This window comes from Megalobrama amblycephala, linkage group LG12 (genome assembly GCF_018812025.1).
Source record: "Megalobrama amblycephala isolate DHTTF-2021 linkage group LG12, ASM1881202v1, whole genome shotgun sequence".
In the NCBI taxonomy this organism is placed as follows: domain Eukaryota; kingdom Metazoa; phylum Chordata; class Actinopteri; order Cypriniformes; family Xenocyprididae; genus Megalobrama; species Megalobrama amblycephala.
This window is the reverse complement of record NC_063055.1, coordinates 10,080,557-10,107,878: the sequence shown is the minus strand read 5'-3', so window position 1 is coordinate 10,107,878 and position 27,322 is coordinate 10,080,557. Positions and strand designations below refer to the sequence as shown.

At 38.3% G+C, this 27,322-nt stretch overlaps 2 protein-coding genes across 7 annotated transcripts in view; both read right to left on the bottom strand.

The window, feature by feature from the left end:
- The window catches only part of fnbp1l (formin binding protein 1-like), a 49,363-nt gene extending 29,076 nt beyond the window's left edge, over positions 1-20,287 (bottom strand). For 2 of the 3 annotated variants that reach the window (XM_048208683.1, XM_048208684.1), the window contains exon 1: positions 20,025-20,287. In XM_048208683.1, the coding sequence (XP_048064640.1) occupies positions 20,025-20,048 (24 nt within the window). In that variant the 5' untranslated portion in view covers positions 20,049-20,287. The remainder of the gene's footprint in view (positions 1-20,024) is intronic. The other variant, XM_048208685.1, reaches the window with a different exon arrangement.
- Positions 20,288-22,390: 2,103 nt separating this feature from the next.
- Positions 22,391-27,322, bottom strand: part of abl2 (c-abl oncogene 2, non-receptor tyrosine kinase) — a 40,037-nt gene continuing 35,105 nt past the window's right edge. For all 4 annotated transcript variants that reach the window (XM_048208737.1, XM_048208739.1, XM_048208741.1 and 1 more), the window contains exon 11: positions 22,391-27,106. In XM_048208737.1, coding sequence (XP_048064694.1) covers positions 25,392-27,106 — 1,715 coding nt within the window. In that variant the 3' untranslated portion in view covers positions 22,391-25,391. The remainder of the gene's footprint in view (positions 27,107-27,322) is intronic.

The following is a 27,322-nucleotide window of genomic DNA, read 5'->3' as shown; positions in this document are numbered from 1 at the left end:
AAATTTGATCCTCAGGACCAATGTTGGGGAAAGTTACTTTTAAAAATAGTGCATTACAATTTTCCATTACTCCCTAAAAAAAGTAACTAACTGCATTACTTAGTTACTTTTATGGAAAGTAATGTTATTTTTTGTGTTACTTTTTCTCATCTGGGGTGGGTTGTTTGTTTTTACAAAAAAGTTCTATTTTTGTCAAAAATAAAGGCCCTTTCACACCAAAAGAAAAGCCTCAGGCTGAAGGAAATGCAAATTCACACCTGTACAGTAGAGGGTGCAGTTCAAACAAACAACCCTTTTTAGCTCTGCTGCCATTCTGGAATACAGAAGCAGCAGCAGAAGTAGTAAATAGGTAAATTATTCCCAGATTTTTCTCAACATGGGGACAGGACAGCTGTGAGTCAATGAATTGGAAAACAAAGTAATTTGCGTTACTTATTTGAAAATGTAACTCATATTTTGTTGTAAATTTAAAAGTAATGCAATACTTCACTAGTAACTTGAAAAAAGTAATCTGATTACATAACTCACGTTATTTGTAACGCGTTACACCCAACACTGTTTAGGACACATTTTTTCTAACAAAAAAAAAAAAAAAATGCCCATTAAACACTTAATTTTAATCAATTTGAATTGTAAATGTGAATGATTGTGTCTTACAAAATCAACATCAAATAGAAGTAGCTGTAATGCAAAAGATCAAGCCTAAAATAAAAATAAAATAAGTCACTTTACAATCCACAGTTTTAAACTAGCTTCCCCAACACTGTTCCCAATAAACACTCAGAAGCCAATGGCTGGTGGTCTTAGTAGAATACAGCTTCAATGACATGATCTCAGTGAAGATTCTTTGTCCTTTAAATGTTTGGGAGAACTGGCCAATGAATCATGGGGTTAAGACTGAAAGTGATCAGTCTGACTGCGGAGGAGCCGGAACAGGAAACCATATGGAAAAGGCCTCAGGAGAGGTCGTTACATAAACTATTACTTTATGATCTTACAGTCCAAGTTCCTGTCAGTGGCATTGGTCCATGAAAGCGAGGGAGATTGTGAGAAAGGGAGAAAAAGAGACCACTGTATAGCATATCACAGCGAAGGCTCACAAGACGCACCCGGCAATCACATGCAAGTCATACCCAACTCTAAACACGAAAGTTAAACTTGCAATTTAATGTCAAACTAAAACCACAGATAAGCGTGACTCATCAGCCAAACAGTGCCGTTTACAGAAGAGCAGGAGGGGCACACGGAGAGGCACTTTAGTAGCAACAGTCATCAACAAATCTTTTTCCATTCTCGTTCACGTCAATGAACTGACAACCTGTTCCATTTTCAAAACCATGATTTATAACAAAAGAATGAACGAAATAAAAACAGAAATTCTTTGTATGACACATCACTGAATGCCTTATGAACGAAAGGGCAACCTTCGTAGAGGAAATGGGTTAGTGCCTGAATCATTATTAGGTCACAAGGCATGTTTGTAAAGCTACACATTACTGGGGTCATTAACTTGAGGACCACTGAGGGTGCGAACAATTGTTGTTTTGTGGTGCAAGGGGAACTTGGACAGTTCATATCCCCAGAAAACTTACTCCAAGAACAAAAGACTGTCTGTAACATCTGATAAACTAGCCATCCGTTGAGTCAGGGGGTAGCCACGTGTCAATTTTACTCATAAAAAGGAAACTCTCAACTTAACCTCTAACCCATATGTACAGAACAAACTGGACATCATTGTTTGATTACTGAATAAGATAATTTTACAGACCAGATGTGTCAGAGCATAAATACCCCATGAAGTGGCTTGATGAGTGCAGCTGTACGCAGTTCCTTTTGTAAAAGGGAGTTTGAGAGGGGTATATCGAAAGGATTGTCTATTGAAAAAAGGGACTAGTGATGCACATTTTACCGAAACACTGAATCTGAAATTATAGTTTTTATTTAGCTGAAAACAAACTAAAAATCACGTATTCACATTGGCTAATAGTAGGGGTGTGACGAGATCTCGTGCCACAAGATCTTGCAAGATTAAAATGTGCCATGACGGAGTGTGAGGGTGAAATTAGGATAGATTATGCCTCCACTGTTGTTCTGCTTTTTAGAGAAATAAAAACCATTCAATTCAGTTGGATAATGGTCGCTTCAATCCCATCCAGCTCGTCCAACACTAGTCGTACGTTTTGCAGCAGGAATCAGAGTTCACTGATCACGTGATGAGAGTAAGTGACGAGATGACTGACAAGACCATGGCGGAGGATTCATTGCACAACAGAGCCTAAGCGTCTGACAAACGTCTAATCTTATATAATGCGCGCTCACCGCCGCTTCCTATTCACAGAGTACGTGCAATCGTGACATCGAAAGTAAGACGCGAGCGCGCATTCAAACACGATTTCATTACCGCACATTTTGAAAGCAGCTCCCTGATGCATGCAAATATCTCCAAATATGACCGCTATCTTAGCCTGGGCTGTGTAGTTGTATAGCTCTGGTCTCTGTTTTGCACTTTGAATATTGAGAGAGTACTTTGATTATGGTTGAACTTATTGTTTGCACTTAATAAGACTAAGAGAAAACTGTTATTCATTTTTATTTATTCTGTTTTTATTTCTATGATCAATTTGTGGGAAGTGTTCAGTTAGGAGGTCAAAAGTTCTCATATGAAATCATACAGGACAGAAGCCAGTCAGTTGAGTTTGTGGCAAAACCTTTTACAGTGCTTGAGTATTGTTGTCTTTTACTGCATATGATAATTCATACTCAGAAATTAGAACTGAAATGACATTCATTACAAGATGATTAGTTACAGGGGGGTTATAATGCTATTTCATGTATTCTGACAAATTTACACCGTTAAAGAGTTGGATTCTCATGCTAAACATGGCCAAAGTTTCAAAACACGAGTTGGACGCATGAATGCAACGCGCATTCGGCTTTACAGAAGTCGTCGGCTGCGCCGCACAGGTCACAGGACTTCATGAAATCAATGTCACCAAAGAAGTGTGTTTTTGGTTGTGAGGGAAAGATAACCTTTCTTCCCAAAGAACCCAGTATTAAAGGGTTAGTTCACCTAAAAATTAAAATTCTGTCATAGTAAGACAATGTAAGACCTTTGTTAATCTTCGGAACACAAATTAAGATATTTTAGTTGAAATCCGATGGCTCCGTGAAGCCTCCATAGGGAGCAATGACACTTCCTCTCTCAAGATAAAGGTACTAAAAACATTTAAATCGATTCATGTGAGTACAGTGGTTCAATATTATTATAAATATTTTTGGTGCGCCAAAAAAAAAACAAAATACTGACTTATTTAGTGATGGCCGATTTCAAAACATGAAGCATCGGAGCATTATGAATCAATCAACTAACCCTTTAAGTGGAGCTGAGAGTTTTGAGCTCACGCATTACATTGATGCGCTCTCGAAATTTATCAAAATAACCACAGAAACTGATAGTTGCAATCACTTTTTTATTGGTTAAAATGAATTGAGAATATCTTTTTCCGTGGCTGCTCAAGCCCTCAGGATCGGCGCTTATGGTTTTATAAACAAGGCCTAGTTCTATGTTGGATTTACAGATCGTTTGAATTGAAACTGAAAGATGGAGCGGTCACAGTGATAATGATCCCGGTCATGAGTCGGAACCGCAGGTGGTGAGTAAAACTGCATCAAATGTCTTTTTTGTTGGCAATAGGCACCTAAGTGCATATAAACACAAATGTAGTGAATTCATACATTCACTATTCATCATTAACTATACGCTATATTCATTATAGTGATTCAACTGTTAGCCAGGGATAATGCGATGGTGTATTTTGTGTTTAAATACATTTATTTATTTAGCTGACCATTGATAGCTTGCAGACGATCACTACGCAAAAGCTGCACGTGCTTGTCACTCTTTAGTTCCGCTCACACGGCACGCCTCCAGGCGCTCTGCTGTTTTCGGAAAGACTCGGTACAGCTCGTGTATCTATTATAAATATGATAAAACTAAAGACTTTTTGAAGATATGAAGGATGCACTACTACTCTATAGGTACTCAAGATCAACATGAGATGGGCAGAAACTGTGTGTGATACCCCCCCTTTAAAACATTTTAAATGTACCTGCATAATATTTTTCTAATCATGTATTTTGTCATTGAGGATTTCTTAAAAATGCTGTGTAAAAATCTCATCTCATCTCATTCTCGTTCTCGGGATCTCAATCTCGTGTCTCGTCACACCCCTAGTTAATGGCAAATCCTGTTATAGCTTATATACATTTTGTGCGCAAAATAGACACTGGAAACCAAAATGTTATTTTCAGGTTGTCAGAATTTCAGTGCATCACTAAAAGAGACAATAGATTTTAGTTACACCACAAACCATATAGTTCAATCCTCATTCTAGCATTTGATTGGACAAACATCTTTTTTAGTGCAGTTTGAGTAATCAATATTTGTGATCAGCTTTCCTAGTAGAGAAAGACTGTAAATGCACATATCTGCTAAAACGTTGGTCAACATTTAGGAGTACAGTAGCATATAAATAAAATTAACACACACTGAACAAAGCCACAAAACTCTCATTTTGATTTCATTTCAAAATTCAGGACTGTAAAGATCATTAGGTCTTATAGTAAAAGCATTTTTAAAATTAGCAAAAGGCTGCTTTGAGGAGACTGTGAGTACTGGATTATTCATTTTAAAGAGATACAGGATGTCTCCTGTAAGCCCATAAATCAGATTTACTCACAGAAAACTAATTATAGTCACTAATCAAATGACATAGCTGACCTGGAGGCCATTAAATGCCCTTTCCAGATTAGAAAGGAGCAAGTATGGTAATACAGAAATAGAACATTACTGCAGTAAAATGAGTAATAGTTGGCGTACAGAAGGACTGTTGCAACAGAAGGAAAACTGGTGAGACTATATTTTTCAGACCAATTTCATTGGCAACAAAAAAGTAGCCAATAGCAGAGCGTGGATGACCTGTACACCATCTGGGCCCGAGTCGGTGAGGTCATCGCTGAGGCCAAGCCAGAGAGTGACATTTCCTGTCTCCCTAAAGAAAACTACAGAGAAGGGCATTGCTCAGACAGATTACGTATGCATGTGTTCAATTACACAGATGAATACAACAACAAACAAGCATATAAATGTAAAATATGTTAAATAAAAAATTTTAAAAAATGAGTTCCATACACAAAAGAAATGCAGCAAACGATTAGGCCACAATTATCACCGCAGCGCCAGTCAACATAACAATAAGCAGTGCTGAAACTAGCTGTCAGTGTGGGAGGTGAAAAAAAAACTTTCAAAAATCTTCACTAGCACTCTTCATGAATGCCTGGGTGAGTCTAGGTTAAACCAGCCCAGAGGACACCACATGCACAAGACATCTCTCGGTGGCACAGGGAGTGTCTTCACTGAAGGAAGAATAGTTAAACTTAATTGAATAAGACTTTGTGATTGCATCATTTTGTATACTATACTCTTTTTAAATAGTATGCATGAATAAACTTTAATTTGTAAAACTAAAACAAACGGAGACTCGTTATAATAACTTCCTTAAGTCATCAATAAACAATAAAATTATTATATAATGTGCAAAAGAACGATAACAAAGACAGCATGCAGCATGCTGTTATACGGAAGTAAACACAGAGGTTACTGAAGTCAGCATTTACAGGTTTATTTATAAGGTTATGTGCCACAGAAGCAAGCGAATTTGTGCACCAGCAAAAAGGAGGATGCAGACGAGGATGAGGAAAAAGAGAGCAATGTTTTTTTCCTCAGTTTTTCCTTAAGTTTTGCTTGTATAGAGCTGTAACCGTAATAATTATGAGTATAACAGCTCACCGTCCCTCCACTGACTAACTTCGCCGCCATCTTCCAAATAAAAAAAAACTACCAGTATGTATCATCTTTGAAATGACTTCCATCCCATCAGAGCAAAATTGTGACGAATGTCAATATAGAGTGATGTAAAAGTCACATGAATTCTGATATGACTGTTCAGGCTGAGGTCGCACTGCAAAATATCAGAACTGTATGAAGTAGGACGTGACCCAAATCACAATCAAAAAGATCAGATTCCATGTGGTTTGTGTACTTCACATGGTTATACAAAAAAAAAAAAAAAAAAAAAAAATCAGATCTGAGTCATATATGAGGAGGGGGAAAAAAAAAGGATTTGGGCCACTTTTGCCTGCAGTGTGAACAAACGTAGCCCTTAGTTAACTACACTCAAAGAAAAATCTAGGATCAGAGATTTGCAAGAAAACTGATCTGTGATTAGGGCCTCAGCACTGGGCAGTGAAATATACTGAGGGTTTTTTTTGTTTGTTTGTTACATAAACAATAGCTTGAGCAAAAGATGCAGGGTACAAGAGGGGGCTTTGCGATAACAACAGGAAATTTGTGTACTAATTATGATTTTGTATTCAGTACTCACCCCTTTCCCAAAAATAAATACATAAAAAACAAGACCACTAGAACAAACATGGCTCAAGTTTCAAAAAAAGAACCTGTCATAGCATGAGAACCATGTATAGCAATAGTTCACTCCACAAAACAAAAAAAAAATTGTCATCATACAGTTTTGTGTGATATTCACTAAATCAAAATCAATCAATCTCCCCTGCAGTGTTCACGATACAAGACACTCAAGACCTTTTCAAAGTACTGGAAGTGCACAAGAAGAATGAGAAGGAAAAAAAGAGTGCATTACTTAAAAATACCACTTAAATCAAGATTTTGGAGCTACTGAGGAAGGCAAGACTGCCGTGCTATGGGTTAGTAGCTCTTCTTAATGTAGATTAAATCTGCAGCACATTTAAAAACATTTAAGTATTGGAAACTTGCCTGGAGCTTTACAGAAGTCATGCTGACAGAAAATTAGTGGACAGTTTTTGCAGAAACAGTGAAGACAGAGACTTCTGGTCCTGCGCTTGACAGTCAATCACCACTGTAACCACAGCTTTTAATTCAAGAGACCTTCTCACCTAGACAGAGTCAATTCTAAGGTTGTGCAAAACTACACTTCTGTAAGTTGCCCTCACTAAAAAGAAAAAATAAACCCAGATTTGATTGACATTCTGAACCATCTCCAGTCATTTCCTAAGAATATTGTGACAATAAATCTAATATCATATTTGAGAATGACAAAATCATCACCTGTGTTTGTTGTAACTTCTGTTTGTCCAAGGGACATTTAGTATTATACCTTAATTTTATCAGTCATTATTAAGCAGTAGATAAAATGACTGTAGTTTTTTTAAAGGGCACACTCATATTTTTCCACAACGAGTCAAAGGTCCTCCACAGAGTGCTCTCTGTTTGTCAGAGTCACATGTTGTTTCGATCTGTTTCCCTAAAGGAAATTGCCAAGAATCAGTCCCAATAAAAAAAAAAAAATAATAATAATAAAAACTTCATGTAATGCACGTCTATCCAAGCTGTAATTTCAGCCAGAAGCGTCTGTAAGCACCTGACACGGAATGCAGAAAATTAGGACGTCATCATGTTGAAGTGGTGGAAGTGAACAAGGATGAAATTCCTGTAGGAAACACTCAGTCTACAAATAATTTTCTAGATGCCTGTCATATCTCATATTTCTCTACACTTTCGATTCACACTCTTCATGTAGCTGTCAGCGCCTCAGACGGTCTCTTTCATCTTGCTGCTTCTGAAGACTTGCTAAAATGTGCCCAAACCACCTACAACCCTTCTAACATGGTCACATCCCACTGTACCCCGAGGAGAAACTTTGTTAAGGTCTGGTGTTCAAGATTAAAGGCTTTTAAAGGCATGCCAGTCTGAGGAGACACGGGTGTGTGTGTAAAAAGGGAGTTGGTTCACTGCCTTGTGACTAAAGGCTGACACACACTTTTAAGACCATTACAGCATGTTCTGACACTGATTATCCTTTCCACCGAGGGACACTTTATTTTCTGTCTTGCTTCAAAACTGCCCACTGAGCAGTGAACAACAGCAGAATCATCTCTCTATAGCTAAACAGCTCTAGAGAAAAAACATTGACAATACGTGATTCTGTGCTAACCGTAACAAGCCCAACGTGATATTTGTGCAACACCACTGACTCTGACATTAAGGATGAAATGAAAACAATTTTTTTATAACATATAACAAATAAATAATCAATAAAAATAAACAACATTTTCAATGTTTTGTACTTATATTGTCAAAAAAATTACATCTAAACAAAATGTTTTTATTGTAGTACAATTTCTATTAATTTGTTTTATTAATCTTTAAAAGGTGATGTGTGCATTCTTCCCATGCTATCTATCCCAGTTTTATATGCACAGAAAGATAAAAATCCAGTAAAAAAACTGTAATACTGTGAAATATGATTACAAATTAAAATAACCATTTCTAACTATTTTTATATTTTTATAGATTTAAAAATGTAAGAGAGCAAAGCAGTATTTCATAACCTTCAGAAATCATTCTAATATGCTTATTTGGTGCTCAAGAAACATTTCTTATTATAATATCAACAGTTGTGCCTCGTCTTTTGTACCATTATAAATGTCTTTACCGTCACTTTGACCCAATTTAATGCATCCTTGCCAAATAAAATAATTAATTTTTCCTCCAGAAAGTAACATACTGTAGATTCATCTCCCCAAAAAGTATAAATGCTGTGGTGCCATGAAAACTTTACCTTTTTGAGCATTTCAATCAGCTCAGCATAGCAACATGGGCTCAACCAATGGCATGTCATTGGTCAATTTTTCTGACCAATGAAAAAAATGTATTTGGGAGCAGTAGAAATAGCAGTCAAATACATATCCATTAATGTTTAAATCATTTTCATTTATGAAATATGGAATTGCTTACACAAGTTTGCAGCACTTTCTGTAGAATGATAGAACTTTCCAGTATGCATGCATTTCCATGGTTCTAAAGTTTGCATGTGGTTTGGAACTGAATGCACTACATTGGACGTGCTAAAGAAGTGTGTTTGGAGACGGCACTTCACACCCTACATCCCACAAAGATGTGTCAGCCATGGCATGTTATAACCACCACACAGAGCAGCCAACTCATACGAGCTTAACTTAATTTTAAAGGCTGCTGTTACAGATCCTCTTCCGTGAGCACCGGGAAAAACAGAGCTTCAAACATCCGCAATCACTTAAACCTCCAGCACATTGGGTGAGGCAAGGAAATGCTTCCTTCCTTCAATGAAAATGAGGATAAGGACACATAAATGGACAACGAGGAAAACTTTTCCAGTAAAGTTTAATGATTAAGAACACCACTATCACTTTATCTCTGTTCAAAGGTGCAGTGTGTCATTTCTGCGACGTTAGCGCCAAACAAGCTTCCCAAACACTAACACCCACATATCCCGCCCGCCCCCATCTTCCATTGTTCAGATCAAAAGGTAGTCCCAAAATGCATACCACCGGCTCAGGCAGAAGCTCAAACAGTAGAGCATTGCGCTAGCAACACCGATGTCATGGTTTCGATTCCCATGAATGCTGTTAAAAATTTGTATACCTTGAATGCAACGCAAGTCGCTTTAGATAAAAGCGTCTGCCAAATGCATAACTGTAAATGTTGGATGGTTCAAACAAACAAAGAGCTTTGTTTTGAAAGCATCACAGTGTATACACCCCTCCGGGAAGTCAATGTACAAATGGTTTACTTATAGCTGTCCCTGCCTGCATAGTATTTTAAAACTCAAAAATGTTTTAGCAGCCAAACAGAAAATACACTTCGTCAGACAATCTTAAATCACACCACCACAGCCGGAACTAATTTTAACGTCAACCATAAGTAAACTTAAATGGCAACAGTAATTGAATAGGCTATACCTGAATAAATTCCCCTGAAGAAGAACAGGATATAACAGGCCACATAACACCACCAACACCGCACAGTTAGACCGCAATCACCAGGTTGAAGCCAGCAGAATGGATCCACCAGACTGTGAGGGGCTTCACATGGAGGTCTGGGTTTGTCATGAAATGGTGCCAAACCACCAAGGTCACACCGATGTCTGAAACAGGATTTGTTTTGCCGCTTCTTAACTCTTTACACTAGATTTGAGGGACAAAAGAGAGGGCAATATTTACCCACCCCCCTTCAAACATACAGTGTTAGCACCTGTCAAATAAACTCTACCTGCATTGCAGAGAAGTTTTCAAAGGGATATGCATTTCTGTAGTCATGTTTTAACATGTCAGCATGCATACCTGTTTCTCAGCATTGGACAGTTTCAGCTGCATGCTGCTAGCAAAGTAAGAGCACTCCAGGATATTCAGGCCTCCTGCCTGACTCATTTTAATCTGTGTCCAAACATAATATGCAAAACTTTGAGGTGAATACAAAGTGACCGCCTTAACACATATCTGACTAAGCTAAAAAAAAGACTGGAAAATGGCACCTTCCTTGACCCTAACCTAAAAAATAAAAAATACTGCCAGCTTGATTCTAATTCATTAAAACAGGCAAATAGAGCTTAAATCTCAGTTAAATTCTTAAAAATCAAGGGATGCAAAAATACAGACCCAGTCTTCAGTGTCACATGATCCTTCAGAAATCATTCTAATATGCTGAATTAGTGCTGAAGAAACATTTATTATTAACAGAACTTATGAACACTTTTGTTCATTCAGTTGTTCTGCTTAGTAGTTTTGTGGAAATTGTGATATATATTTTTTTCTAGGATTCTTTGCTGAATAGAAAGTTCAAAAGAACAGCATTTGTCTGAATTACAAATTGTGACACAATAAATGTCTTTACTCTTGATAAATGTAATGCAAAAATAAGTCCTGATATGTGTTCCTTTATCCAAAAAACAACAACAACAAAAAAAACAACTGATATGTTTTCTAATATATTTTCCAATGCAAAACGGAAGAGATGAGGAGGAAAAAGATCCCATCAATAGTTTACAGTTATCAGGGAACATTATTCCATTCCAGGAATATAAAGCAATTAAGCTACATACATACAGCTGTAGTATTTCAATGGAACTTGACGTGTCAATGTAAAAAAATAGTGGGGTTCATTTTTCAGTTACAGTGCAGGGCTGTAGTGTCGCAGGGGGAGATCATTTGGAAATCATTAGCAGCCATGTTTGAGTGCATCATTATGATTTAGAAACTTCTGGAGGGTCTAGGAGACAAAGACATTTCACAAAGAGCATGAGTGCTATCATGTGCAAGCCTAAGAATTAAGACCCCCCCATCCCCCAAACGTCTGTCTGTCTTCCTGTACTGTAATGACCCCGATTAGACAGATAAAAGCACACATACCACAGCTAAAAACGCAAACATACAGCCCTCCAGCTTAATACAATGGCTTTGTTCCAACACCTAGCGAGATGCTTGCTCTCTACTACCTGCATCCGAACTATAAATAAGCAGATCCTCCCAGAATTTGCATGCACAGAACTAATCTTTCCACAGAATTGAAATGTCACTTTGCCAGTGACCTTTGACAAAGTTCTACAAATTTCAAGCCATATACATTTGTTAATCAAATATTTTAGCTAATTTCATGTCACACAAATCACCGGAGACTGCCATTAGCTAATAATATTATACTCCAAGCATAAAATAAATAGCACACATACATTTCGGATTACACTCCATTTTGACTTGAATTGAATGATCTTCCACACTTTTCAATACTGAATGAACTCTTACTCTTGCTTCATCTGCCATCTTAGATTTTTTTTTTTTTTTAACTGAGCTTGTTACAATACATTGTGGGACTGGATTCTACACAAAAGATACATGCGATGCAACTTAAAATATCTATGTGAGTGTGCTTAAACACTGCCTACAGAGGAGATCACTGGGTTGTGGGACAGTCTCTTAAAGATACAGAATGTGCTTGGTTAATTGCACTGTCAGTCATGTGAAACATTTTGCTTTGTTTGAGTCTTATCATATAACATGAATGACAGGATGATAGAATGCTATTTAACCATGAAAAGCATGTAGATCGATATCAACAAAACCAAAATAATCTATTATGTATATATTAAGCCCAGGATATACATTCTCCTAAAGCTCACAGCAAGCCTTCTTGTTTACCTCGAATAATCTATCAGGGCAGGGATTTAACTACCAGAGTTGCTCATATAGGCTACCTCATTTTAATGATTAACCTCTTTTATTACTTTGTCTCTTATTACTGTGCACTGTTCTATGTAAAATATGTACCGTCTCATGCTGTTCGCACCGTCTATTCTGGTATGCACACGTGCACTGTATGTAGTCTTAGGGCTGGGCGATATATCGCATGCGATTCTCACGCGCATTTCGTCAGTAAAGCCGGTTCCCTGATTACTGCTAAATCGCCATCACCTGCTTTCAAATGGTGCGCCATTTAACAGACAGAGCCGTAGTTCACTGATAAGCCACGCAAATATCGCGTTCATTATCGAAGGCGATTCATCTGCGATATGAACGTGATATTGCGTGGCTTATCAGTGAACTACGGCTCTGTCTGTTAAATGGCGCACCATTTGAAAGCAGGTGATGGCGATTTAGCGGTAATCAGGGAACCGGCTTTACTGACGAAATGCGCGTGAGAATCGCATGCGATATATCGCCCAGCCCTATGTAGTCTTATGTAATTTGCGTATAAATGTTCAATTTCTATTTTAGTTCTTATTTTTTAGCTCTTATTTAACTCTTTTGTTTAGTCTATTTTATATAATTTAATTATATACAGTTTAGTTTTGTAGTCCTGTGTCCAGTGTTTCTTCACCATGGTCCTGGAGGAACGCTGTTTTTTTGTGTGTGTGTGTGTGTGTGTGTGTGTGTGTGTACAGGCTGTGTAAAGCTAAAAATGATAATAAAGCTACTCTGAGTCTCTGATTCTGGACTTCCATCATGCCATGTTTGTCCAAAATGTTTAATAGTGTGCGAGTTAAATCCAAGCTTGTCATGGAGCCAAGATTTTCAGTCAGGTTAAAGCACACAGATTAATGAGTTGCTACCTGACTTGCATAACTAGATAAAAACAAAAGACACTTGAGCTGTCTATTTCAGCACAGCATACATTGCATTGGATTACCCTGGAAACTGCTTCTCTCCTATGCAAATCCACAATTCACTCGTTCAGAACAAGAAACAATCTCAAGTTGTTTTTGTTCAGCATGGTGTCCCGTGTGAAGAAACTGTAAAACTGTCCCTACTGTATCAATTTAAGTGAATAAATGTACATTTCCACAGGGCATTCTATCCATTCCAAGCAACAGTCTCACGGATTTAGAAACATTTCCACAGGCCATAAAAAACGCAACGCACGTCATCCAACAAAAGGTGGGAGACGACGAAACGACCAGTCTGGTTCCCTGTGTTTTCTCTCTCTTTCTGTAAACAGGCTTGTGTGATTTGTCAGGGGACTAAGGGGCCCTGTAAATGTGAAAGAAGCTGTCTGTGAACAATGAACTCCGTTACCCTTAATACACAGTTTCGAGCCAATTCCCATCGAGCTTGCCTGTGAAAAACCTGAATTCAGTTTCCATTCAAGTGCTGCAAACAATTAATTCCAAATGCTTAGGTCTTGAGTTTATGAATTATTAAAGAAATATGTGGAGGGGTGGCATCCTGAGGTGGCTAGTTTTGAAGTGCCTCTTCATTCTTCAGGTTATGTAACAGAGCTATAATATGATTTTTTGCAGAATTTATGACACATTCTCCCAAGTAGCTCCTATAATCATAAAAAAAATCCTCTGAAAACAGTAGATAAATGTAGTGGTACAGGATGAGCGTTTTATGTTAGTTTCTCAAACTGGGATCCAGAGAGCATCAGGGGGAAAGTTCAGAGTAAAACAGTGTTAAAAAGAATGAATAAATAGAATTTTCTAAATTGTGAAGATTCCTCAAAAAAAAAAAAAAAAAAAATCTCCATTTGTGTTCCATGGAAACATGACAGGTTTGATATAACATGAGAGTGACTAAAATTATTCCTCTAAAGGAAGTGAGTAAGAGGGTTTAAAAACATCAAAGGAGAACATTCCCCACTTATCCTGTAAACTTGGCATTGATGCCTCACACATCATGTGACAAATGACTATTGAAAATTCCCAGGCTAAAATGATGCCTATGTTAGTCTTAAAATAAAGAAACAACTATGCATGGTTCAGGCCCAATGTTTCATGATATGGGACCATAAAGTTGCCCTGTTTGGAGACTAGTGGCACCACAAATATTCAACATGGATTTCAACCTGGGCTAATTGCTTCTGATGAGGCCACCAAAGCTATGCCAGACAAAGAAAAGCTTCAGAGTACAGCTATATTTGGACCTCCATCATGCAGGGGTTTGGTTAAGAAGATCACAGGACGTTCCGCCAGTTTGTTCAAACTCCGGTTCCGAGCCAAGGAGCACAGAACTTGTTTGTGTGAGTCGTGCTCCATAAATATTGGCTGTGAGAAAAAAAAAATTGGTCGTAACCCAAGTTGAGATGGTCCAATTAGCCGATTCCAGCAGAAAAATAAGCTACGCACCCTTGGTTATGATAACATTGATCTCAAAAATAAATTAATCTTTGTTGTATGATATAGACGGACATTTGCACCCAGCTGCTGGTCTTTCAGAGAGCGCCAGGGGCCGAAGAGAGAGCCAAGACCAAGCTTTACATGCTACAAAGCACCGATTGTCTGCAGATATTCACCCTGCAACCAAACATAGCCAAGAGCTTGTGTTTAAGCAGGATACTGTGAAACGTTTTTAAGAGTTTTGTTCTAATCAGAGCAGGGATGACAGAACATAATCTGTATAAAACTCCAGCTCTAATGTTGGAGAAAAGGGTCAGAAGCAACTATCAAACATTTAAAACATCTAAGAAATGTATTCCCCATACAGGAACTATAACAAGACATAGATTACAAAACTTTTTTACCACCCTAAGAAAAGCAGAAAAACAGAGAGTTATCAATTTATGATCAGCATTTATTGTGTTGAAAATGGGTCAGTGGCAATGAGAGCACAAACTGGTTCTCTAAGCGAAACATTACTCACACATGCCAATAAACATCGGAAAGCACTGGAATGACATACTAAATGCTGGGGTCAAAGGTTCAAACAAATTGTTTCCTGACCTACTCTTTCCCACGACTACGTTCAGAGTGCGTTTATGTCTATAGCTCCTCTGGCACATTGGCAGCGACAGCAGTCTTGGCAAGCAGACATAATGACCTGGCAGAGTCTCACCTGACTGAACTCCAGGTATCCTAGATTACCAGCTCTCAGCAATCTGTGCACCTCAACTGTGAAGATCTGAGGCTGTGTCTACATTAATCTCTGGATACATTTGAAAATGGTGTTTTCATTCCACACTCAAATGTTGAAAGATGCTTAAATCATCTTGCTGCGCATGCAAAAAACATTAAAAAAAAAAGCTCACTGAAATGATACTGGAAGACCAGACAAAGTTCTCACACTATTCCTCTTCATTAGCAAAAATTTCTCACCACTTGCTGATACGTTTAGGTTGTAGGGTTGTCAAAAGCAGCCGTCTATCAGCAGATCTAATATATCCACTGCTTTCAAACGCTCCCGTGTGTATCTGTGTAAGCACTTGGTGAAGAGCGTCAAAGATGTCTATTTACAACATGTTTTTGAAGCGTTGATCATTGTAGCTAAATCACAGACATGTCTGTTGAGCGCATGAACACAATGGCCAATCAGAGGTGTTTAAGACGAAATGCTGGGGGGAAATGCAGGTATGGTCATATTTTTAAAATTTCAGTACCGACTTGGTACCGAAGTCGGTACTTTTGACAACACTATTACGTCGCACTCAATCGCCACTCTGTGTATGGTCTAAAATGCAATCGCCTTCATGTTTTGCCACAACAATTTCAAGTAAATTTTCTGTCATCTTGGCAGGAATTTAAAATGAAGATTGTACAAAATAACATGTATCTTTGGCAACACTGTGAAAGTGAATAGCACATAGCAGGCACATACCTGTATAAACATATCTATCGACATAATATGCATCATATGACTGATGACATATCATTTTTAAATACCTGTTTTCACAGTCCACACAATGACGCAGAAAAGGCTTTTGAAATTGATCTATTGGGAGAGCGTATTCAAAAGCTCCATTATCGCAGGACAAAAAAGCTGTCTCAGTGTGGATGGTTTTCTCAGTTTCAGATGTATCTGGATTAGTGTAGACATAGCCTGTATAGTGTCACTAAAGGAAAAACACCTATACACTTCATGTTCTCACCCTCGTAATTCCAAAGTTGTACTCATTTTTGTAGTGGGAAATATTATCAGTGAATAATTAAATACAGTTTGATTTGTTCTAATAAGTGCATTTTATAGTGCTTTTGTGGTCCTTGACAGCCAAGGTCACTACTAGCTTCTTAAAGATTCATTAAAACATCACCTTCTGTATTCCACAGAAAAAAATAAAAGCACAGGTTTAGACAGACATGATGCAGGTGAGTAAATACTGGCAGAACTTTCATTTTGGGGGTTATTTTAAGGTTAGATAATAATTACACAAGCTTACTTGAGAGAGCATATTTTAAATGCACAAATGTGATTTCAGTGCTCAAATTCTGCAGCTAACAGAGCTATTGTGGTTGTTCTGTAGCTATTTGTAAAAACACACAAAAGCCTGACCAGTCAAAAACAGAAAGCAGCAGCCAAGTCCTACGGATAACCTTCAGCTGAACTAATTTGACAGCTGCCTTTTGTCTTGGGTCACTGGAGGGGTTGAAGACTGAAGTTGATTTTAATTTTAAGGTGATGTATAACAAGCTTTTCAGTCAAATCTTGACATGACTGACTACAAGAAAAGTGCATGATCTTTGATCAAATTCTGTCTGCAGATTCTCTCCAGACCTTTTATCCATTTTAACTAAACAGTTCTTCTATAAAAACGTATATGTGCATTTACATTCGCAATCTCACGTGATTGATTATGCATCATAGCCGACAATGTGCAAGTTCATGTAAATGACTTAAAATGTGTTCTTTTATTAAGGAAATGTTATAAATTGTCAGTTTATTCAAGACTTGAGAAAAACCTGACCATTTCAAAATCTAATGTAAATGCATCTTTCATGCATATGAATCTTATTGAGCAGACCTTTTAGTTAACAATATTTTATTATATATCATTCACTACTATTTGGAGTAGGTTTGGAGTCAAAGGTTTTTATTCAGCAAAGCGGATGCATTAAATTGATTAAAGTGACAGTAAAGACATTTAAAATGTTATGAAAGATTTTGTTTTCAAATATATTAAATCAGCATATTAAATGATTTATGAAGGATCATGTAAAAAAAAAAAATAACATTTTAAAATATATTAAAATTGTGAAGTTACAGTCAGCCTGGAGTTCAAAGAACAATAATGCCTTTTCCTCTACTCATTTGCTGGTTGACATTGGCCACAATTCCATTTATTTTTGAAACCCAAAACACTACAACACACACAACGCATGAACTAAACAATTACTATCCAAGCCTTGTAACAGGTCTAACCAGTTTGCTCTACAGAAGACTAAATCACCACATTGAAGCCCTCTTAGCAATTCTATTTACCAGCACACACAAAGAGTTCAGTCCACACGCTCCATACAGTTGTGTTCAAATTGCAAAAAACTAGAAGGAGTGTGCACTGGGTCCCCTGAAACCATCATACAGACTTCAAACAAACAACTTTAGGAGGTGTAAAAACACAAGGAAACTGTTTTAATAATAGCACAGAGTTTAAATGTCAGTTTCCTGTACTCAGTTGAGCATTGTGTGATTAAGTTTCAATCAAGCTCTTTGTCCTTCCTTACATTGATTAGAGTACACGCAACCCCTCACAGCTCAAGCTGACCCGCAGGAGCCATGTTCATATTGCTTTGCACTAATAAAAGCACTGGACAGTGAAAATGTCACACAAATATCCTCTACGATACTCTAAACTAACAAGCTGTTTTGTGCACGAGGTGTTTTCTTGTTATGTGGTACAATTGTGTAATTTTGAAAGGTGTAAACCGATCACACCCGAAGACGTGTCACTAATTCTGAATCAAAATTAACACTTGACAAATAATGAGTGACATTAAATACATTAATTGAGTTTTCACATCTCTTAATAGAGCACAAATGGATCTAACGCAGAGTGCATTTGAGGAGAACCACGATGAAAAAAAAGTGCACTAGCATTTAAGGGATAGAATGGCATTTCATTCATCAGAGCCAAGGCTAAGGATGGAAAAACATCCACATTTTATGACTAAAAAGACATTCACCATGAGACAAGCAGACAACGTGATTATTCAGCATGTTCCATGTACAAAGGGATTTGCCACAGGATTACAGATGAATGCAATCTACAAAAGACCATTGCCAATTGAGAAGGATATGCCATATTTCACAGCACAAGGGATTTACGGTATGAGAAATTAAGAAAGCCAATTTAATCCAAATTTAGGGTAAACAGACAGTTTTGAATGACAATATCGAATGAACACTAAACATCCTGCCACATGTGAAAGCTCTGGAATATGTTCAATCTAACAAGTCCAATGTCCAATGGACAGTATAATTTGCTGAACTGCTAGTAACTCATTTTATCTACCCAGGCATATAGTGCTCATGTTCTTGTTAAAAAGTACACATTAAACACTACACACTGCTACAGTTCTTGCATTCTTGACTTGATCAAATTGCTTTAAAGTCTTTTGTTTTTCTTTATCAATGTCTTAATTATACAACTGCACGTGTTTGTAAGAATAAATGAGTTATTAAAGTCACAAAAACTGGATTTTCCAGCATAACATGGTAGTTGTGTTTTGGAACATAGTATTTATATAGCTGTTTTTTAGATGGTCCAAGCAGGTAGACCATGGTCATAAGAGCTTAAGGTGGTAAAAGTGTTTTTGGATGCATCAGCCAGCTATTGACCAGCTTGGACCAGTTAGAAACCAGTTACTATGTTACCAACAGGTCAGGAACCCAGATAATATTCAAAGAAAAAACATCTTTACCAAAATCTTTTAGTTAAATCGGTTAATTACTCAGTTAACTTTAAAACAATACACTATGAGACAAGTTACACTGTCATAATAAGAACACCGAAACCGAGTCACTCACTCTTACACACACAGAGCAACAAAAACATTTATTAATCTGGATGATCAATCACAAATGGCTAATTCCGTGCATAGTAATTAAGGTTATAACTAAAACATCGATCAAAACCACCTAGTTTGAACCTATAAACCTCAAAAAGCACAGATGATGCATGGGATATTTCTAGCAATACCTCACACATCCTCTGCTTTTTGTCCAGTAGCCCAATCTGAAGGGCAACACCCCTGTAACAGACCCACACACACTCGACGGGCTTCATTGTCTCCCAATAGTTCATCTTATGCCGAGACGATTCGTTTTTTATTTATTTAAAAGACCAGCGTGTCAAAGGAACATGGCAGACTTGAAGCCCAGACAATGAAAATGTGGGATCAAACTGCAAACGTGGTGCCAATGGTCAACCCGTAGATCTAACCACATTAGAAGATTCATCTCCGGCTATTCTTTTACTGCACATCATCTTCAGCATTCTCTCTGTCACCAAAAAGCAACAATGGAAACAGATTCTGGAGACTGCCGGGAGAAAATGTTGTGTTTATCTTAAATTAATAATACATATATGCGATACTATCTCTGATATACAAGGAAAACGAGTTAATAAAGGGTGAATCTTTCCCCACCTCGTCATCGAAACTGGGTGTGAAACCAGGTTTGATTTGGAATGTCACTAGAATCAAATGAAACGTCAAGCTTGATACATTTAAAACTTGATACATTCGAAAAGCGTAACGTTACAATGTATCAAACTCTCGCATTATTTCTGGCGGTTAAGGTGTACTGACACAGTAAACCCAACAGGACAGACCGAGAATCCACAGACAGCTTGACTAGGACACCTTTCCTGAAGTCATGCCAAAAACCGAATTGTTTGTGAGTGAACAAAGGCCACAAGGAACGAGCAACGGGAAAAGTGCGCTTACCCAAAGATCCGTTCCCCAGCTCATAGCGAAAAACTCCAAGAACTAACGTCTCCTCCGCATAAAACTCCAGGGTTGCTTGTTCTTCCCTCTCTCTGCCGTCGTGTAACTCTCTATACTCCAGTGAAGCCAGCAGCGACAACCTCACGGCTCAGGGTTTTCCCATTTCCGACCAACAATGCGCCTCTGCCGCGGGGAAATGGAGGGATGTGATTGTCCAATAGCGCCTCTTACCCGTCAGAGCGTGCAAGTGGAGAGGTTGAGTAACTACACACGGCTACTGGAGCACAGAAAAAAATTATTCTGCCATTGTTTTTTTTACATCACTATATAGTTTGAGTAATAAGAAATGCTATTGTATTGTTTCATTAATTTACAACTTGACAAATTTAAGGTACAGTGGGTCGCTTTAAAGGTGCTAAAGAGGATCTTTTCGTCGACTGAGAAACCAAAGACTGTTACTGAGTTTTTGAAATGAGCGCATGCGTAAGAATTTCGAGGGAACGCCTCCCAAACTCGTGCACGAGTATTGGAACACGAGTGTTTGTTTACCACCGGCATTCGGATTCATTATGTCGGACTCACCGCAGGTAACTCATAATCTGCAGTTGTTACTCCTGTCTCCGGACAAAAACATTGCATGCGGCGCCTGTGGAGTGTTGAAAGTTACTGGAGCGCGCAGCCGCGCTCGTCTCTCCCAAGGAACGTCACGGCAGTGATTGACAAGCCAGAGGGCCAATCGTTTACGCGATTGGCTGATGTTTTTAAGGCCCTACCTCGTGCACAGATGATGTATATTAATATTATTCCTTTCAGTGCACCTAATAAATAGTCTTTTATCAGTTAGTAAAGACAGTTTCAAGTAATATTGCAAAAATGTATAAAACAAAACATCCTCTTTTACACCTTTAAGTCTTAAAGGGTTAGTTCACCCAAAAATGAAAAATCTGTCATGTATTACTCACCCTCATGTCGTTCCACACCCGTAAGACCTTCGTTCATCTTCGGAACACAAATTAAGATATTTTTGATGAAATCCGAGAGGTATATGACTCCTCCATAGACAGTAATTTAACCACCACTTTCAAGGTCCAGAAAGATACTAAAGACATCATTAAAAAAGTTGACGTGACTGCAGTGGGTCAACCATATTAAGCAACGAGAACATAAACAGCATACGAGAATGATGCAGAAGAGAAGATATTGTTGAATTAAGTTATTATTTATGTTTTGTTTTTGCACACAAAAGTATTCTTGTCTCTTCATAAAATTAAGGTTGAACCACTGCAGTCACGTCGACTTTTACTTTTCTGGACCTTGAAATTGGTGATTAAATGGCTGTCTGTGGAGAAGTCATACCTCTCAGATTTCATCAAAAATATCTTAATTTGTGTCTAGAAGATGAACTAAGGTCTTCGAAGATGAACGACATGAGTAATTAAAGGGTTAGTTCACCCAAAAATGAAAATTCTGTCATTAATTACTCACCCTCATGTCGTCCTTCGTTCATCTTTGGAACACAAATTAAGATATTTTTGATAAAATCAGATGGCTCAGTGAGGCCTCCAATGCCAGCAAGATAATTAACACTTTCAAATGCCCAGAAACTAAAGACATATTTAAAACAGTTCATGTGACTACAGTGGTTCAACCTTAAAGTTATGAAGCGACGAGAATACTTTTTGTGTGCCAAAAAAACTAAATAAAGACTTTATTCCACAATATCTAGTAATGGGTGATTTCAAAACACTGCTTCATGAAGCTTCGAAGCTTTACGAATCTTCAAATCAGTGGTTTGGAGCTGCCAAACTCTCAAAGTCATGTGATTTCAGTAAACGAGGCTTCGTCATGTCATAAGTGTTTCGAAATTTCAATGGTTCATGTGACTTTGGCAGTTTGATACACATTCTGAACCACTGATTCGAAACAAAAGATTCGTAAAGCTTCGAAGCTTCATGAAGCAGTGTTTTGAAATCGTTGTTGAATAATGTCATTATTTGTTTTTTTTTGGTGCACAAAAAGTTCTCTCGTCGCTTCATAATATTAAGGTTGAAACACTGTAGTCACATGAACTGTTTTAAATATGTCTTTAGTAGCTTTCTGGTCATCTGAAAGCGTCAAGGTCTTGAAGGGTCTTGTGGGTGTGAAACAACTTGAGGGTGAGTAATTATTGACAGAAATTGTGATCTAACCCTTTAAGGTTTGGGTAATTGACAAATAACATTAACTTTTTTTTTTCTGCTTGTATGTATGAATTTAATACTAGATTTAGAAAAAATGCTTTAAATAGTCTTAGATGACGTATAGCATGTCACAGTACTTATTAATAAAAAATAAGTTAATAATAATAATACAAACTCCCAAACCACTATGTTTCAACAGTTTCTTTATTCATTATTTACATCAAGTGTAACACTGAGGAAGGACTTCACAGTAATATACTATTAAAAGTGAGCTTTAAATTAGAATCACACAAAATATACTTTTTACAAAACAGAAAAAAATACTGTTGATCTGTCAACCTCTGCCTTTTTAATCCCTGTTAAATTCACATATTCAAAATTAAGAGTGTTTTATTTTCATTGCACTTGAAGGACTAGAGAGGTGGCCTTTGGTATATAAATTTCTTCAGCACTTAAAATCTGACCTTACAAAAAGACAGTCTCCAAAGAATGTGAGTTCCAGGATTCAACATAAAAAGTAGATCAATAAATAAACCAAAAATAAATAAAAGTGACAAAAAAAGTAAAATAAAAAAAGGTAATTAAAAGGACTGAATTCTGATGAACATGTTTGTGAGACAAACGGCTTTGCACCAAAGAGGCCTCGTGTGGCTCATAAAGCATAAACTATTCTCTCTATGAATTGTTCCTCTATACATGATACAATCAAATATTATTTAATGTATAAACGTTCAGAGGAGGTTTGGCAATTTACTAAAATAATATTTAATGATTATAGCAATCGGAAAAACACTAAATTAAAATACAAATTGCGGTGACAAGTGGCAATGAAAGAAAAAGAAAAAAAAAAAAACGTCCATTTTACTAAAATGTTTAAAAGGCAAAATGCTCCCTGACAATGATGTAAAACTGACATACAAAACAGTCACTCTTTCCCCCCTCAGTTGATTGGTAATGAAGCATGTTCAGACATAATAAATGGAATAGACAACCTGCATGTGTGTTTGCTAAATCGCACATGAAAAATATTTACTGTTAATGTGATTACAAGAGAGGTATTCCTGACAAAGCAAAACAAACTGATGAGCTCTCTCAGTAAAATAAGACCAGACTTCAAGCACTGTCTTTTTCTTATTAAAGGACAGATCATTGCACTTTTTCCTATTCAAGTTGGACACCTCACATCCCCAGATGTCTAAACAGGGTAGCTTGAATGATAATAAAGGCTTGAAAATTTGAATATATGAGAGCAAAATATATTTACATAAACATATCTTTAACATGACCTTGCAGTGCACAAAACATTAAATCTCTTACAAAAGGCACCATGTAATATCAGGAAACATTGCCCATGGCAGAAAAAAAAAAAAAAAAATGGCAAAAGAAGCTAAGTTAGTGTAGGCAAATTATGCTGTGATCTAGAATGACTCTTGAACAAACAACATGTATGTATTTCTGCTGCAGTGGAACTGAAATGTCATGGAGATGTATGGCAAAAAAAAAAAAATTGCCTTCCAAAACGTCCATATTATATACCTAGATAGTGAATTAAGGCAAGGCAATCAACATTTATACTTTAAAAATGTGCTCCAGTGTAATCGGTACAAATCAGCTTCATTACATTTTAATTATGACATTGCAGGGTACCCACAAAAATCTCATTTATGCAAATTCTAATAGAAATCTATCATTTCATGAATACAGACATGTGTAACCATTTGTGTCCTGAAGAAAATGCTTCTTTTAATAATGTTTCTTTTTAATAAAGTTTGAACGATGTGAAAGGAGACCATGGAAAACACACACGCACGCACACACGCACACACACAAAACATTCCTGTTTTTAACAAATGAATACATTCATAATGTAGATGCACAGATGGAGACCCTCACACCAAAACCTCACCACAAGGACACAAGTGAGCATGACCTTTCACACCTGTTTGTGGGTATAAAATATTATGCAATATCTACAATATCATAAAAATGCCTGTGCTTTTAATAGAAAATAATTTAAAATTCAAGTTTACAAATGGCGACATTCTAAAGTGAAATCAAAATAAAATTACAAATCAATGTGCTAAAGAAAATGCAGTCTTTGTTAAAAGACTTGGCAATACTTGTATCTGTAGTGTTGCTGCTTCTGTGTTGGCACCATGACATAGTCATAAAATAAATTCAGACTATCCACACATCAAATAATTCCCCTACGGCAAATCAATAAAATCTAGAAATATGTTTAGAATTCTTGAGTGTTGAGAACCCTAGAGTATGAATGTAGCTCTGTGTCATTATGCTGATGGGGAAATTATATAAAGGCCACAGATATAAAAGGCCAAACATGATCCATGTGGTGACAGACCCAACACAATTTCAACTATGCCACAGCAAACCACTACTAACAACTTATGCATGGACCATATCGAAATAAAGACTAATTACAGAAAGCTCTACAAAATCATCAATGGTCATCAAATGCTGTAGTGTTTAACAAATGTGGTCAAATGAAAAATGACAGTATGGGATGTAGACAGAAGCACTTCTAGTATGTAAAATGAGACTGAACAAATGTGAGCTGACTGTGTTTGCAATCCACATTCATTACTACTGTATGTTCTGAACAAGCAATATTGTTTATGATTAAGCAAAATTGATTCATGTTTTAAATGGTGGGCATTTCCATATTCGCATTGACAAACTGATGCAATATCCAGTTACTGCGAATCAAATGCAAATTAAAGATCCAAAAAAGTGAATGGAAATCTTTATCAAAAAACAAAATGGATGAAAAGTGGACCAGTTAGCATGTAGTCGGCTCACCTTAACCTGTGCAACCCCTGTCTATTAGTGAAAATTCATTCTGTCATACCAAGATAAAAACTAATTACAAAGTAAATCTGTCAAAAACAAAACCGTGTGTATTTTGGTAGTGACAAAAAGCTTATATACAATGAACTCTGTTCCCAACTGGCAATTTCAATGAGAAAGTCACCTGTAAACAATAAAGAGAGAGAGAGAGAGAGAGAGAGAGTGTGTATGTGTTTGTATTAATCTTCTGAGGTACTTTTTAGAGAATAATCTCTGTCCCCCAAAATTTAAATAAAACTAGACTGATTTTGGGGCAAAAAGTTTCAAGGGGTACAGGAGGAGGAGTTTTGGAGGGTGTAGCTTGAGGCAGACACAGTGGCTACCTTTGCACTACATCACTGATCTCTTTAATGCATGTGTGCAAGTTGTCGAGGGCCGGGCTGGTCCCAGGTGCCCCTAGTCCCGCTCCCCCACCCGCAGAGGAAGCACGCAGCTCCTGTAGACTCAACTCAAGTTTACCCACTGCCTCACGAAAGGCAAACTTATTACGCGTCTGTGGGATGCAATCGACATACCCCGAGCAGTAGTCCAAAAGTTGGTGTCCCACATCCAGAACCTGGCTGCTGGAAGAAAGCTCGTTGTTGCCTTGAAGAGCACTACTCAAGCATTCAGCACATTCCAAAAGAGCCTCCTTGCTGATCTTCTCCAGGGGGATCCGCTCCGTCTGCTGCCGAGTCCGTCTAAGGGTGGGTTTAGCGGAAGTAGGGCCAGGTCCACCACTGGAAGCACCATTGGCCATCTTAGTCTGGGTGGTGGTGTTGCTAGTAGGGACTATGGGAGCTGGAGGCACTTGTGGTGGTGGTATTGATGGACGCGTCCCTCTGGCTTCTCTTCCTGACCTTTTGACGCCATCTCCATTGACCTCCATGTTCCCACTGACTGCTTCATCAGCTGCATCGGCACTGTAGGCATGTTGGAGGGAACGGAGCATGGGCGGTGGAGGTGGTGCACATTTTGGCTTCACCAGTCGTGGTCGGTCACGATCTCCACTGTCAGACAGCAGTTTGAAGCGGTTGCCCTGAGAGTCCACGCCAACTAGGCCGTCGGCCGAGCTGTGCTTTAGAGTTGGCGAGATCAGAACTGGAACTTTGTGGTTGTGCAGATTGACTGAACCAAGAGTGGAGGTTTTCGATGGAGACGACCAGCATTGCCTGTCATCTTGGCCATCCTTTCCCCGTGTATTGGAATCCGAATCTGCCTCTCCCCCTACGCCTGGTGCCCTAACTCCACCTGCGACCCCTCGTGGCAAGAGTTTGGCTTTGGGACGATCCCGTATCTGAGCCGTACCTTCGTCAAGCTTCCTCAGGATTGCATCCGAAGGTCGTGCTGCCCCGTTCTCCGGCTGCGAGGTGGTGGAAGCTGTGCGCTCTAGTGGGGGTTTGCTACGGTTTCTTGGTAATGTCAATGCCATGCGCTCCAAGTCTGGCAACCCAGCAGACATAGAGGAAGTTGAATTGGAACGAGGGAACGGCTTGGTTCCACTCCCTTCGTCTATCCCAGAAGGCTTACCAGTCCGCAACCCCAGGGTCTTTTTGATAAGGCGAGGAGTGAAGAAGCCAGCTAGGCTTCCCCAACTACTGCTTCCTCCCACTTGACCAGAGGTTGCTCCAGAGTTTGAACATGAGGGCTTCTGCCCAAACGTGGCCCCGCAACAGCGGGACTGCACATGGTTCCCCTCTCCATGAGATGGAGAGAAACTCAACCCATCAGTTTGGGGCAAAGGAGGAGGGCCTGCAAACCCAGCCGTGGGCTCATACTTTTTATGAGGCTGGGTCTCCATCTCCCGGAAAGAGCTGCTCCTCTTGGGTGGCATTGGGAGATTCTGCTGCTGCTGAGGTGAGGACGAAGTAGAAGACGAGGACATGGACTTCTTCTTCATGAAAGAACTGAAGAAGCCAGCTTTGCGGTCACGGGTGAAGGTGGTGTCCTGGGAGTCCTCCAACAGGCTAGAGGGAGACTTATCCCTCTGTTTACGTGGTAGGGCTGGAGAGCTGCTGGAGCGTCCATCACCAACAAAAAGGGATGCTGCGAGACCTGAACACAATGGGACAACAGAACCAAAGGTCAAAGAGCTGCAAAATAAGAGGTAGTAGTTGACATGCAAAATAAATACTTATGCGCTTTCATATTTAAATGGTTTGTGTCACCATGGAACACATGATTACATGATTATTCAGTGCACAGACTTCTTGTGTCACATTGTGATTGCTTGGCTATAAAATATTTAATTTATTACATTTTTGCCAATAG